At 44.9% G+C, this 12,984-nt stretch overlaps 1 protein-coding gene across 10 annotated transcripts in view; it reads left to right on the top strand.

The window, feature by feature from the left end:
• Positions 1-12,984, top strand: part of mark4b (MAP/microtubule affinity-regulating kinase 4b) — a 48,272-nt gene that overhangs the window by 28,101 nt on the left and 7,187 nt on the right. For 5 of the 10 annotated variants that reach the window (XM_040192631.2, XM_078108403.1, XM_040192564.2 and 2 more), the window contains exons 4-16: positions 1,968-2,016; positions 2,101-2,166; positions 3,254-3,324; positions 3,711-3,767; positions 4,133-4,369; positions 5,704-5,823; positions 5,920-6,019; positions 6,396-6,505; positions 6,728-6,914; positions 7,012-7,232; positions 7,831-7,934; positions 9,870-10,145; positions 11,656-11,738. In XM_040192631.2, coding sequence (XP_040048565.1) covers positions 1,968-2,016; positions 2,101-2,166; positions 3,254-3,324; positions 3,711-3,767; positions 4,133-4,369; positions 5,704-5,823; positions 5,920-6,019; positions 6,396-6,505; positions 6,728-6,914; positions 7,012-7,232; positions 7,831-7,934; positions 9,870-10,145; positions 11,656-11,738 — 1,681 coding nt within the window. The remainder of the gene's footprint in view (positions 1-1,967; positions 2,017-2,100; positions 2,167-3,253; positions 3,325-3,710; positions 3,768-4,132; positions 4,370-5,703; positions 5,824-5,919; positions 6,020-6,395; positions 6,506-6,727; positions 6,915-7,011; positions 7,233-7,830; positions 7,935-9,869; positions 10,146-11,655; positions 11,739-12,984) is intronic. The other 5 variants (XM_078108329.1, XM_078108482.1, XM_078108289.1 and 2 more) reach the window with 1 other exon arrangement.

Raw genomic sequence — 12,984 nt, 5'->3', positions numbered from 1 at the left:
AAAAAAACAATTCTCATCCTCTCTTACGAGGAGGATCTTAACAGGTCGCACTGATGCGGCGGCCACGTCTGAAATGTTTAATTTAGTTGAGTGCGAGCATGACCCAGCACTTATGCCTGGATGAGGCGGATGAATGAAGTGCAGCTGCACGGTGTGACGTAGCACCGTGTGATGAGTCGGCTGCTCGTTGAGCTTTTTCATCTGAATGCCTGGTGCCTTCAGGGACGCTCCGAGAGCCAGTTTAATCACTTACCGGTTGATCGGTACCTCCATTCAACCCCCGCTTCAAAAAGACCCGGACTATCCCTTTAAGGAAGCTGTTTCATCTCAACTGTACATAGAAATAAGGAAATGTAACCATGAGAACACAAAAGAGAGGGAATGTAACTGGTTATACAGTGTAATACCGCCGATGGAGAGGGGGGGGGGCTACAGAAATGGCATCGGTGCATTCCTGCTTTTGTTTGACTGTCTCCCTCCTATTTGTCGCTGTTGTTTTTCTATGCTCATGTGATTCATTCTTGGAGCAATTCAAACAAGGCGGAGGGATTTACAATGCAATACATACTCCAAAACTATACAGAGAACAAGCCATTTTCTAACAATGTGTTGATTTTCCTCTTTGCACATACAGATACTTTGCTCTTGTAGTTTTTGGTCTTTACTCCACGTAAACACAGACATGTCTCACTTCGATTATAATGACCGAAGCCAAAGGAACGGAACGTGGATGAATCCCTTGAAAGCATTTCTGAATGTCGAACCTCATAAACATGTGTGCAGTTAATTAGGAAAACTCCCCGACCTTTAACCCATGTATGTCAGTTCCAAACCAGATTTTAAGGGTCTTCTTCAAAGTGACTCAAGATTCAAATTATATCCAGTGTTTCCCACAGAATTTGTGGCGGTGGGCTACAGATCCATTACCGGCTGCCACACATGGCATTTGGTGTATTTTCTATTTTTTAAAATTGTATTTAAATCACGCAGCGTATTTGTTCAGCTGCATTTCCGTTTCCTGCTCTCCCTCCGTGTCTGTCACTCACGCGTCACACACACACACACACACACACACAGCCCCTCCCCTCCGTGCACGCCGCGTCTCGCAAGTCTTTTTTTAGCAAGCCCCGCAAAATCCGTTGCTCTGACAGAAGTTGAAGACTTTGCGCATGTAGGCTGTAACAACAAGTAGTATAGGGTGTGAAATGTGTACTACAGCTATGGGAGTTGTGTATACATAGCGTGAATTGTGTATAGTTCTATCTAGCGATGTGTGTTTTAGTACGACGTCGTACACCCCCCTCCCCCGGTCAGCCCCCACACATTGACGTTGGATCTGTGGGAAAACACTGTATATCTAAACTGATATTGATGATTTCTATGGTGAGATTACATTACAATTTACTTTGACTCCATCTGGTGTTCAAAAATCATCATCTCATACACGTCCATCAGTGTGATGCATCCAGCCTGATTTAATTAGAGGGACAAAGTAAGAGAGGGGTGTGTGTGTGTGTGTGTGTGTGTGTGTGTGTGTGTGTGTGTGTGTGTGTGTGTGTCACCATTGAGAAACCCCCTCAGGTGGGCGGGGTCTGACCGTGGTGGTGGTCAGATATATGGGTGGGGGTATGAAGGGAAGGTGTCTATACACCAGCTGGGCTTTATGGATGAGCTGAATACAAATCATTTTGATGGATTAAATTATCATAGTTTTCTCCAGATTGTATAATATTCTTATTTAAAAAAGAAAAATGCTGAAAAACCCTAAATTCTTTTAATTCTGCATTGTTAAATACTTTCTACTCTACATGTAACTGTTTTGATTATAGGATTTTGTTTTAGTAAAATATATGAATTTGTGTGTCTGTCAACATATTGATGTTGAGAAAATGCTGATGATATTATTCATATATTTTTTAATAGTTTTGCCCGAATCCTGATTTTTTTCTTTTCACATTTTCTTCCAGCTGTTTCGAGAGGTGCGCATCATGAAAACTCTCAACCATCCCAACATCGGTGAGTGACACCCTAATAGTTATCTTGTGTGTGTGTGTCTGCTGGCCCCTGTGTTAAAGCCTCTTCTTCCTCTGCGTGTTACAGTGCAGCTGTTTGAGGTCATTGAGACGGAAAAGACTCTGTACCTGATAATGGAGTACGCCAGCGGAGGTGAGTGCCGCCCTCCTCGCCCATGGTCGACGCCAATTAGATTTGCTTTAGCCGAGCTGTGCATCAAAACGCAGAACCCACTGATTCAGGGTTCAAGCGATCTCTTTTTGCCCCGTTTTGGTTTGTGAGGTTGTCTCCTTTAATGAGCTCTTCCATCCGTCCTCCTCTTTAGGATCACTTTTCTCTATTTTTTGTAGCTTTTTTTTTCCTCTCTCCTCCCAATCCCGTAATCTCTCACCGCTGCCCCCCCCCCCCCTCCACCCGTACGTTGTGTGATCTTCAGCTTCCAATACCGAATAAGGAGCAAGCAGCTCACCAGCCGTCATGCTGCTGCGATCAACTCAACCGCAGCCCTCTGTACCGTTGAGGATATTTAGGGTCGGATGTTTGGCTGGAGTCCAGAAACACACAAGAAATGGTTTTCCACCGCAGTTCTTCGCTAGTTAGTTGTTTTTATTTTAATGAGCTGCAAAATAATATTAACGAACCACTAGGAATGAACGCTGGAGGCTTTTTTGAAGTCACAGATTGCTCCTTCCCACGCTCACACGCTCACACACACACAAACACACACACACGTATTGTTAGTCAGGACACTTCTATCAGATTTCAACTCTATCGCCATATTTGTTCTTGTGATGCTGGGAAAATGATTTGTGCAAACTTGACACAGACGTCAGTAAACTCTGCCGGACTGAGATTTTATAACTTCCAAACGCACACAAACACAGTCTGAGGGAATCTGAATTCACATAAATCTCCTTCTGTGAGGTGGACAGGTGCAGTATCAATGTATGCAGAAGGAATTCGCACCCAAACCGTTACAAATAGGCACAACCACGCTGTTGGTGTCAGTTTCCAGTCATTTACATTCAGAAAAGGTCTGTGGAATATGTGGTTATTAGAGAGTTAGGGTTGGTTGTCTTGAGAAACTCATGGGAGGACGCTTGATACCAGTTTATTTACTTTATTTATTGCTGTCAGGAGGTCAAGAGAATATCAGAAAAACATTTTAAACGTTTTTGGAGAAGAACTTTCTTGCCAGAACGACTACTACCAACACTGTTTGTTTCTCTCCCTCTTCCAGGCGAAGTATTCGACTACCTCGTGGCTCATGGCAGAATGAAGGAGAAAGAGGCCAGAGCCAAGTTCAGACAGGTCAGTAAAACCTCTCATCTTTGTCCTCGTGTCAAATGTTTGCATCAGACAACCAGCCATTGCTTGTGGTTTAAAATGAAACATTACAAAATACTCTGTGGACTGATTAAGAAGTGGAAGAGGACACATACACATCCATGATGCTTCGATGTGACTGGCTTATAGTTCCTGCTCTGTCTGTAACCCGGCAGACCTCCAGAAATGGATTGAATTCCTCCACTGTGGTTCAGAACCTCTGGAGCTGTGATCACACAACAAGAAATGCAGTCATGCACTTTTTATTCGTAATGTTAGCTCATGTCATTATTTGGTGGTTGGAGCTCACAGTCTCTACTATTTACTTGCGAGCTATGTTCAATTTCTCATGTTGTTTTCTCCCTCCTCAGATTGTCTCGGCGGTTCACTATTGTCACCTGAAGAATATTGTTCACAGAGACTTAAAGGTGAATATACAACCGTAATATAAAAATAATTAAACTGCCTTCAAGGTCGCCAAGAATCTGTGAAAGTCCATCTCGGTCTTAGCCGTTAGCCGTTGCCTCATTAAACACATGTTTTACTTTCACACACATCAATGAATGAATTTAAACTTCAAAGCTATATTTAAAACTATATCCATCACATTCCACAAGTTGTTCTCTAAGGCAATATGAGATGGGTGTATTCTTTACTTCATAACGTAGAAAGAGCATCTCTTCTTCTATGGTGGAGATATGTAAATAAGTATTTCAGCACTCAGTTGATCATAGTTCTGCCGCTTCTCTTTCTGGATTATTCTGCGTCTCACTGTCTGCGTTGTTTCGTGCAGGCGGAGAACTTGTTGCTTGACGCCGACGCCAACATCAAAATAGCCGACTTTGGCTTCAGTAACGAGTTCACGGAGGGCAGCAAGCTGGACACGTTCTGCGGCTCGCCACCCTACGCGGCGCCGGAGCTCTTCCAGGGGAAGAAGTACGACGGCCCGGAGGTGGACATCTGGAGCCTGGGTGTCATCCTGTACACGCTGGTCAGCGGGTCCTTGCCCTTCGACGGACAGAACCTAAAGGTACAGTCTGTGGTCTGTTTACATTTCAGCAGACTGAAAGCTTTGGGGAGGATATTTAAGAATTATAGCGGGGTTTTTTTATTGTTTACCTCTTTATAATTATTGCTATTTTTAAAAAGAAAAATAATGTACCGTTTATTTCTGCACTTTGCCTTTGAAGGCCAGAACACAGAATGGAAGCCAGATGCAAGTAGTTTTTATTTTATTAAACCGCTCGGTAATACAATTATTTTCTCTTTTTGTTAAAACTCCTTTAGTGCAAACTCTAAATCTATTTTAATCTCGTAAAGCAAACATGGTTGAATTGCAGTTATTGGATGTCAAATGCTCCATGCAGCTTTCTTCCACTATCTACACAGAAACACCACTAGATATTACAGTATGTTCAGCAACCAATAACTCCCTTCAGTCACAAGCTAACAAGCCAACTAACGGGACAAACAAATGAAAGATGCTAACTACACTAACCAAAGTCTGCTAGTTGCAGATGCTGGTGCATACTTCTGAGTCAAACATCTAAATTCAGAGAGTATCCATTGCCTCCTGAAGGCTCTCAACTGGACCATCTAACACCACTTACTGCATGAACAAACTGCAGCGAGAGTGCTGAGAGAGCTTTTTACCTGAGGACGGACGCCACGCCAACCGCCAACAGCCGTGTGCTAGCGGTGGCCATCAGTAAAAATTAACAGATTGCAAACAAGGTCTGCCCAGCTAACCCGGCGGTTAATGTAGCGTAAAATTGCAGCAGAGAAGATATTAAATCTTCCCTAGTAACCTTCAGTCTGCCTTTGTTTACACATTACAACATAGTCTGCCATCCGCTCCGCAGAGAGGGCGATCGGCAGCAATCTGCCGTCCCTCAGGAAAGATTGTAGGCGACCCCTGTCACCCCAAAACTCTTTAAGCTCCTGGCAGGAGGCTGGGGTCCATCAAGACCAAGGCCACAGAAACCGTTGCTTCCCGAGTCCCCCGTTGACCGAATTCTCCATTCCAGAAACATTTTACTCAGTGGTTTCTCACCATGGACACATATGGAAATACATAGGTGTTTTAACGTACATATCTTATCCATTTATATTTAAGTTTTGCTAGTATATTTTTAGCTTATTCTATTCTTATATTGTACTAATTCATCAAGTCAAATTCATCTATGTGTAACATGTGTGGCCATAAGTAGCTTCTGATCATGATTCATAATTGTGCATTATAATATCACATCACACAGGACTTGGCCCAAACACAAACAGGATTTCAAATTAGTCTCGTTCTTTTATTGGTTTGGTCTCTCTGTTGCAGAAATTCATTCCGTGTCAATTGTGTGTTGTGTACAGGAGCTGCGGGAGCGTGTTTTAAGGGGGAAGTACCGCGTGCCCTTCTACATGTCTACGGACTGCGAGGGAATCCTGCGCCGCTTCCTGGTCCTCAATCCGGCAAAGCGCTGCTCGCTGGATGTGAGGAGGAAACACCGCAGCACGTACAACGCGGCATAAAATGAGCATATTGGCGTCCAAATGTTGAGCTCTTCTTCTCTTCTCTTACCTCACCAGCAAATAATGAAAGACAAGTGGATCAATATCGGCTACGACGGCGAGGATCTGAAACCCCACACAGAGCCTGTCGAGGACTTAAACAACACCAGTCGCATTGGTGAGAAACACGGACCTTTTTACTATTCATTTGTTTTATATGATCATTCATCTCAAGAAAATAAACTATTGCGGTAAAGATAAATATTTGGTGATTGTAAGATGGCATCGTCTCAATGACGTCTCCATTTTATAAGTCGCCCCAAAAGTTCATAGCAGAGATCCAGCATATTGCACCACAAAAAGCTTAATCTGCATGAACAACCTATTTAAAGACCTAATTTATTCCCCATTAAAGCCGATTTACACAATGCAGCATACGGGCTTCAGGTTCCTGTCTTGCATATGGATCAAGCGTTGAAGCACCTGCAGGATTACCGTGCAGCTCGTCACTCGCTGTAGATTGTTTTGTTTATATGTGATCGGTGTCGTTTCAGATGTGATGGTCGGGATGGGCTTCACCAGAGATGAAATCAGAGACTCGCTGTCAAATCAGAAGTACAACGAGGTCACCGCCACCTACCTGTTGCTGGGACGCAAGAACGAGGTGAGCACATCGGCTCTGCTTTTTGTGTTTCCGGCGTCTACTGTATCGCTTGCTAATTTCATTGGAATTTTTTGGGATTGTATATCTTTTGCCAGCTAGGCTGCTATCTGAATACAATTAGAAAACGACCAAGAACGGTCTCAGAACAGGAGCAGATTTGGTAAAGGAGGTGGTGCCTTTTGTGTCATGAGTTGAATACGTGTTGTGAATATCTTCCCTCAGACGGACGGCGGCGAGTCTCGGTCGGCAAGCAGTCTGAGTCTGGCTCGAGTCCGACCCAGCACCATCACCAACGGAACCAGCAAACCCACCGCTTCTTCCTCCTCTGCCGCAACTTCTTCCTCCACTGGCCACAAGGCGCAGCGCAGCGCCTCCACCTACCACCGGCAGAGGCGACACTCCGACTTCTGTGAGTCAGATCAGTGATGTAGTGAGTAGTTGATTTCATTCACTCTGGAGTGGTGATGGAAGACAAACTCACCGAGATCTCTTGTTTCCCCTCTAAGGTGGTCCGGCCGTTCCAGGGTCCGCGCAACCCAAACGGAGCCCCAGTGGTGTTGGCGAAGGGGCGGGGCTTAAGGAGGAGCGGCTGTCCAGCCGCAAGCCAAGCACTAGCACCATTGGCTCTCGTAGCATCCCGACGCCCTCCAGTCCCATGGTTAGCTCCGCCCACAACCCCAACAAGGCAGAGATACCCGACCGGCGCAAGGAAACCAACGTGACCACGGTAAGGCCTAAAGGATCTGCGGTGAAATCATCCCGACTCTCAGCGCTGTCACCTTTAATCTCCTATCAATGACACAGGTACAGATGGCAGAATCCTCAAGCTTTCCTGATCCCATTACCCCATATCACAATAAACTGACACAGATATTGTGTAGACCGTCAACATCAACGTCTGCCGCAGATTAGAGAGGAGAGGGACAGTAAAACACTTTCCATCCATAGACAGATTGCAAACTGTGAACTCGCCCAGCCGGGGGGGACCATGAAGGCTTAGTAGTTGGCATGATCCAGTGGAAGTTAAGTCAATGTAAAGACACAAGACATTTAAATCTTTACTTGTTCTGTACGGGACGATCCAACTCGTTACAGTCTGAGGTCAGACAATCGAGCCGAGGAAGTCTTTTCTTTAAAGCTGCTTGCAGCACCGGACGGGCAGGTTTTGCTCTAGTCAAGCTTTTCAAACAGTGATGGGATATGCAGGCCTGATACACTTCTGGAGCCCTTCTGTCATTGTATTGTGTGTAAAACACTTCATAACTCAAGGACGTTGTTCATTTCAGTAAATATATTTGATTTTTTTTTTGTAACTTTTTCTCCAGAACAACATCCCTGCCAGTGCCATGACTCGAAGAAACACGTACGTGTGCACAGACCGATCTGGCACTGACAGACACTCGCTGCTGCAGAACGGCAAAGAAAACAGGTGAGAGGAGCATCATCATGCACACAGTAAACGACAAGTGACCCCCCAGTTAGTGACATGGTTGTGTGGGCCAATGGACATGCAGCATGCTGTATATGCATAGACAAGTAAGAAGTATTCTTGACGTTTTTTTTCAAATTTGTTGTCTGTTTTTAACTAAAATGTCATTTTGTATTTAAAACTCTCGGAAAGACTGCCAGGAGCTGAGTTTGGAACTCATGTTTAGGTTGGGGAAAAGGTCGGAAAGATCTTTTTATTTATTTTTTCCAAAGTTAGAAATGCGTTCATCTTCAAAGTGAACCCAGTAAGAAAGGGTTTTGGTTTCTCGTCTCTTTGTGTTTGTGTCACACTGGGCATGAGTGGGTTCATCTGCGCGTGGTGTTATGTGCCCGATATGAGCTGCCCATTGTTGTGACAGATGGTTGTCTGCTCGTCGGTGTCAGGACATGGCCGCCACCCCCCCCTCCCCCTGCGCCTCCTGGTCACTCTCTAATTTTCCTTCTGGCTGACATTTTTTTTTTCCATCACTTTCTTTATGTCACTCTCAAATTTGCCCGGTACAAGAAGAGCCAGGAGGCTGCTGTCTGTCATCTGACCTCCACTAAAGAGTTTTTAAATATAAGAATCCATGGAAAGCAAAGAAGAAAACGTGCACATGCACATAAAAAAAAGTAGTGGTTAAACCTTTTTTTGAAGCTTTGTTGGCGGCAAGAACAAAAAAAAAGGGGGAAAAAAAGTAACTGGTGTTTCAGAGTCGGTTTGGGTTCTGCCATCCTCGTTTAGATCTGACGACACGCCGGCCACTTCAACATTCGGGCATTACGACACGTCTCCTGTTCATGTAAATTATTTATTCTCATATTTTTTACAAGCAGCGTGCTGCAAAAGGGAAGGAAAAAAAGTACATTCATTTGAAATCTCAGGAGGTCGCTGTGAAAGTCAGTGGAAGTCTCTCTCTTCTCCTTTCTGTGCTCTTTCCCTAATTGTTCACCTACTCTCACTCTACTACACACACTCCACTCTACTCTCTTGACTTCCTCCTCGTCTCCTCTCCACTGTTTTCTTGTCCTCACCTCTCCAACGTGCCGCTGCAGCCGGCCGCTAGTTGGCGTTGATGTGGAGAGACTTTGCTGTGCAGCGGTTGCGCTTCAACTTAACTGGTTAAATGGTTCTGCCCCTCTGGAACACTGTGGCGGCGGGTGTTGTTGAGGTGTTATCTAGAGCGTTATGAAAAGCAGCCTCGGGCCCCCGGCCACAGTCCGGGCTGGAGGTGTGTGTGTGTGTGTGGAAGGGAATTGACTGGTGGGGGGCGGTGTTCAATATTCATTGATTGGGATTGACTGTTGTCATGATGTGACGAGCAGAAGGTTAGTTATAAAGTTCCGGTCTGTGGGCCTTTGCTGAAAAGTCTGACGGCATTACAAGTATAACAGATGTTAAATGCCCTAGAATATAATCTTGAAAGCAGACGGCACAGTTCTTCCCATTCTGGTCGTCTTTGGCAGTGAACCGTACATGACTTGGTATCCTGTGAATAATTCCAAACAAAAGCAACTACTTAATTAATTGTGCTTAATTAAAAATACCAAAAGGCAGTCCAAACATGTGATGACTGCGTATCTGAAGCCCTGTGCTGTCGTTCAAAATGATTTGATTTTGGTCAGAGCAACTGTGATTGAAACTATCATGTCATGCCAGCATATTTTTATTCTGTTGAAACTGAGCTGTCAGTCACAGGAGGGTCACAGGGAGGCTGGAGTCAATCCCAGCCAACTTTTCCACGTGCGTTTATGAATTTATTGGTCTTGGAAAGTCTGCGTCTCCTCCAAGCTTGGTTTTTATTATGCTCATCATGGCTCCAATATGTCGTAGATCGCTGCACAGTTCCTTTACAAGTTGAAATGATTCTTGACTTCCTTCCTCCCCTCTTTCCAGTTCCTTGTCCCATCGCCTGCCCCCCGCCTCCCCTTCAACACACAGCATCGCCGGAGCCTCCGCGGCCTCCTCCTCCTCCACGCCCTCTACACGCCTCTCCAGGGGATCCACGGTGAGGAGCACTTTCCACGGGGGGCAGATTCGAGACCGCCGCCCCCCGTCCCACGCCACCCCGGCCTCCCCGACGCTGTCCTACGACGCCAGCCCATTGCCACACGCCAGGACCCGGACCACCACCAACCTGCTCAGCAAACTCACCTCCAAGTTGACCCGCAGGTAAGGGGAGGGAGGAGGAGGAGGAGGAGGAGGAGGAGGATGGTGTAGAAGGAGCAGGGCCACTGCTGACAAATGAACCTTTTAACTGCAGGTTAAACATTTGTGAGTACTTTGAAGGATTGAGTGGGTTTGACAATCATGTGATAGGGTTCATGTTTACGGGATTGTACCTGGACAGTGTAGCTCCTCTTGCTGTAAACATGAAGATCATCGATCCGACTTTGCTGCCCTTAACTTTCTGCTCCTGAACCAGTACTAACCTGCCAGCCTTCTTCCTCTCATGACAAACCTCTAATAGCGTTTAAACATGATTCCTTCTCTTCTTACTCGCTTGCCACCTGCTCCCTACATTTGCTTTTGAAAACTCATCCCACAGGAAATGTAGCCCTTATGAGATAATAAAAAATACGTTAAATGAAGAGTGAAGCATTATTAAATGTCTGAAAAGGGACATATAAAATAAAATAAAATCTACTGGAGCTATCATTGGATAATTGTTGTTTCTTTAGCAACAGTTAGATACAAGAAAGACAAATGATTTTTTTGAGGGTTTTTCAGGACCGTCATTTCTAATAGTCGTAGAGCGGGAATGGGCAACAGTTTGGGCGCAAATGGATGATGGTGGCAGCACCATTTATCACTTGCAACAGCTATCTGCCCCCAGTGGATGTCCAATCCACAAATTATATTCTGATTATTACATTAGAGCGATTATCAGTGTGGAAAAGTAATACGGCTGAGGCCAACGCGTTGGTTTGAGGGGTGAGATTGTCACCAACATTTCAAATCTCCTAAAAGAGGGAAAAGGAAACAATATAAGGGAAGTACCAGTAAATGTTTGGACACATTTTCTTAGTGAATGAGAAAATGTGTCCAAACCTTTGACCGCTATTGTATATTTTCAGGATAACACAACTTATTTTTAAGAGACAAATGAAATTCAACTGAAATTTGGAACAGGCAGGCACACGGTTTACTGGATGTCAACGGACATCAGAACATTTCACTCGCAGGAGTAGCAGCTGTAATCTAAAGCTGTCACATTTATGCAGTTAGAAATAGTTCCAATGCTTTCAGCTCCTGTCGTCTACGGTTTTCTTGATGCAGTTGACCCCACACATGGGGTCTCTCTAAAGCGTGAGCTATTTGACCCGGTCCGCTGGTCAGGTGGACAAACTGTGTGTCTGTCCAGGTCAGTTCTGCTGCTTGTTGTTGCTTTATCTGTTTATCGGTTTGTTTGTTTGTTTGAATCTTTAACAACTTTTGCTTTTCCTCACCGGTCATGTGGCTGTTTTCTATCCTTCTTTTTTCCTGAACTGAAACTCGTACAGTGATTTTGTACTCTTCTACCTGTGCTTCTTGCTGTCATTCCTTTCCCTCTCCCCCCGTCCTCCCACCCTTCACTTCTCTTTTGTTCAACGTTGATCTGACTTTTTGCTGTTGACTTTCCTGTTTGTTTTTTACCGTTCCCCTCTTTTCATCTCCTTCTCTTCTTCCTCTCTCCTCCTAGGGTCTCTCTTGACCCGTCTAAACGTCAGGGCTCAAACAAGTCCATGTCGGGCTGCACCCTCCCACAGGGGACAAAAACAGTTAGTAAGTCGTCCTTTCCCGTGTTTCCTGGCTGTTTCTGTCTGCCTGCTTATTGCCAGCGTCCCGTCATTCCCTCGACCTCTCATCTGCTGTCTGTCGCCGTTTGGAGTTAAGTTGTGCAAACATGAATCTGAGGGAAAGCTTCTCTACCGGCAGGACGTAATCAGCGGTTCAATACACGAGATAAACACTACAGAAATCAGGTAGGGCATCTACAACTCAGAAAAAGTGTTTTAATTTAAGCCATTCATTCAAAAAGGTGTAAAGGGTCCTAGAAGAGGTCACTTTTGACACCGAAGGACAGGAAGCCAGTCACCAACTGATGAATTTGAAATTTGGGGCTTTTACATATTACATAACCACATGAGTCATTTTAGAACAAGAACATGCGCTATTTGCAGCAACGCCTAATTCGGTGTGAATGCGGCAGTGTGAATTTTTGGGGAACAGATACCACGTGGCATCTTCTGCTGTATTTAAAAGAGCAACATCAAAATCCCACGCAATTAACAAGACAGTGTTTTCTGTAGAGCCGCTGTGTCCCAAAGCTTTGTGCTTACGCGACGGCAACTCTCAGCAGCAGCAGCTGTGTGTGTGTGTGTGTGTGTGTGTGTGTGTGCGCCTGCCTGCCTGCCTGCTGGCTGAACTTCTCTCTGTAGTCCTCACTAGAGACCTCAGCTGGCACGGCCACATGTCTTGCTCAACACAAAACTGTACCGTTTGTCTTTGTGGGACAATAGTGGTGGGTTCGGTTCTTCGAGGTGGGTGTTCAACGCTGTTACTAAACACTGTCAGTAGTCACACAACCTCAGGCACATCGTCATAGCGGGTCACCTGTGAGTTTATTTGGTAATCACCAGCGTACGTTTGTCCATGCTCTTCACAAATGTGCAGGACAGTAATCGAAGTGTTTTATTATGAGCCAGAGGCTAAAGGATGAAGAGAAGGGAGGAAACAGGGAGGGCGGTTCATTTCATCTCGTCAAAATTAGTTGTAACGTAGTGTGAATGACCCGACCCATTTTCAAGTTTTATCTGTTTCATATTTGTCAATGTCTCATTCTTGTGAATCGTAGACATTGCAATACGTTTCCAGGTATCCAGTTTGTGTGTGTTTATTGAAAACAGGAGATTCAGTTGATTCAAGGCCCATCAAAACCCGGGTTGGAAACATTGGAGAAACTAGCAAGAAAAGGCTACATCTAAAAAAAAAAAAGTATCCAACGGAAAAACCCAGTCTTGCCTTTTCA

Source organism: Gasterosteus aculeatus, chromosome 1 (assembly GCF_964276395.1).
Source record: "Gasterosteus aculeatus chromosome 1, fGasAcu3.hap1.1, whole genome shotgun sequence".
Lineage (NCBI taxonomy): Eukaryota > Metazoa > Chordata > Actinopteri > Perciformes > Gasterosteidae > Gasterosteus > Gasterosteus aculeatus.
The sequence above is the reverse complement of the archived record's forward strand: the minus strand, read 5'-3'. Positions and strand labels throughout refer to the sequence as shown.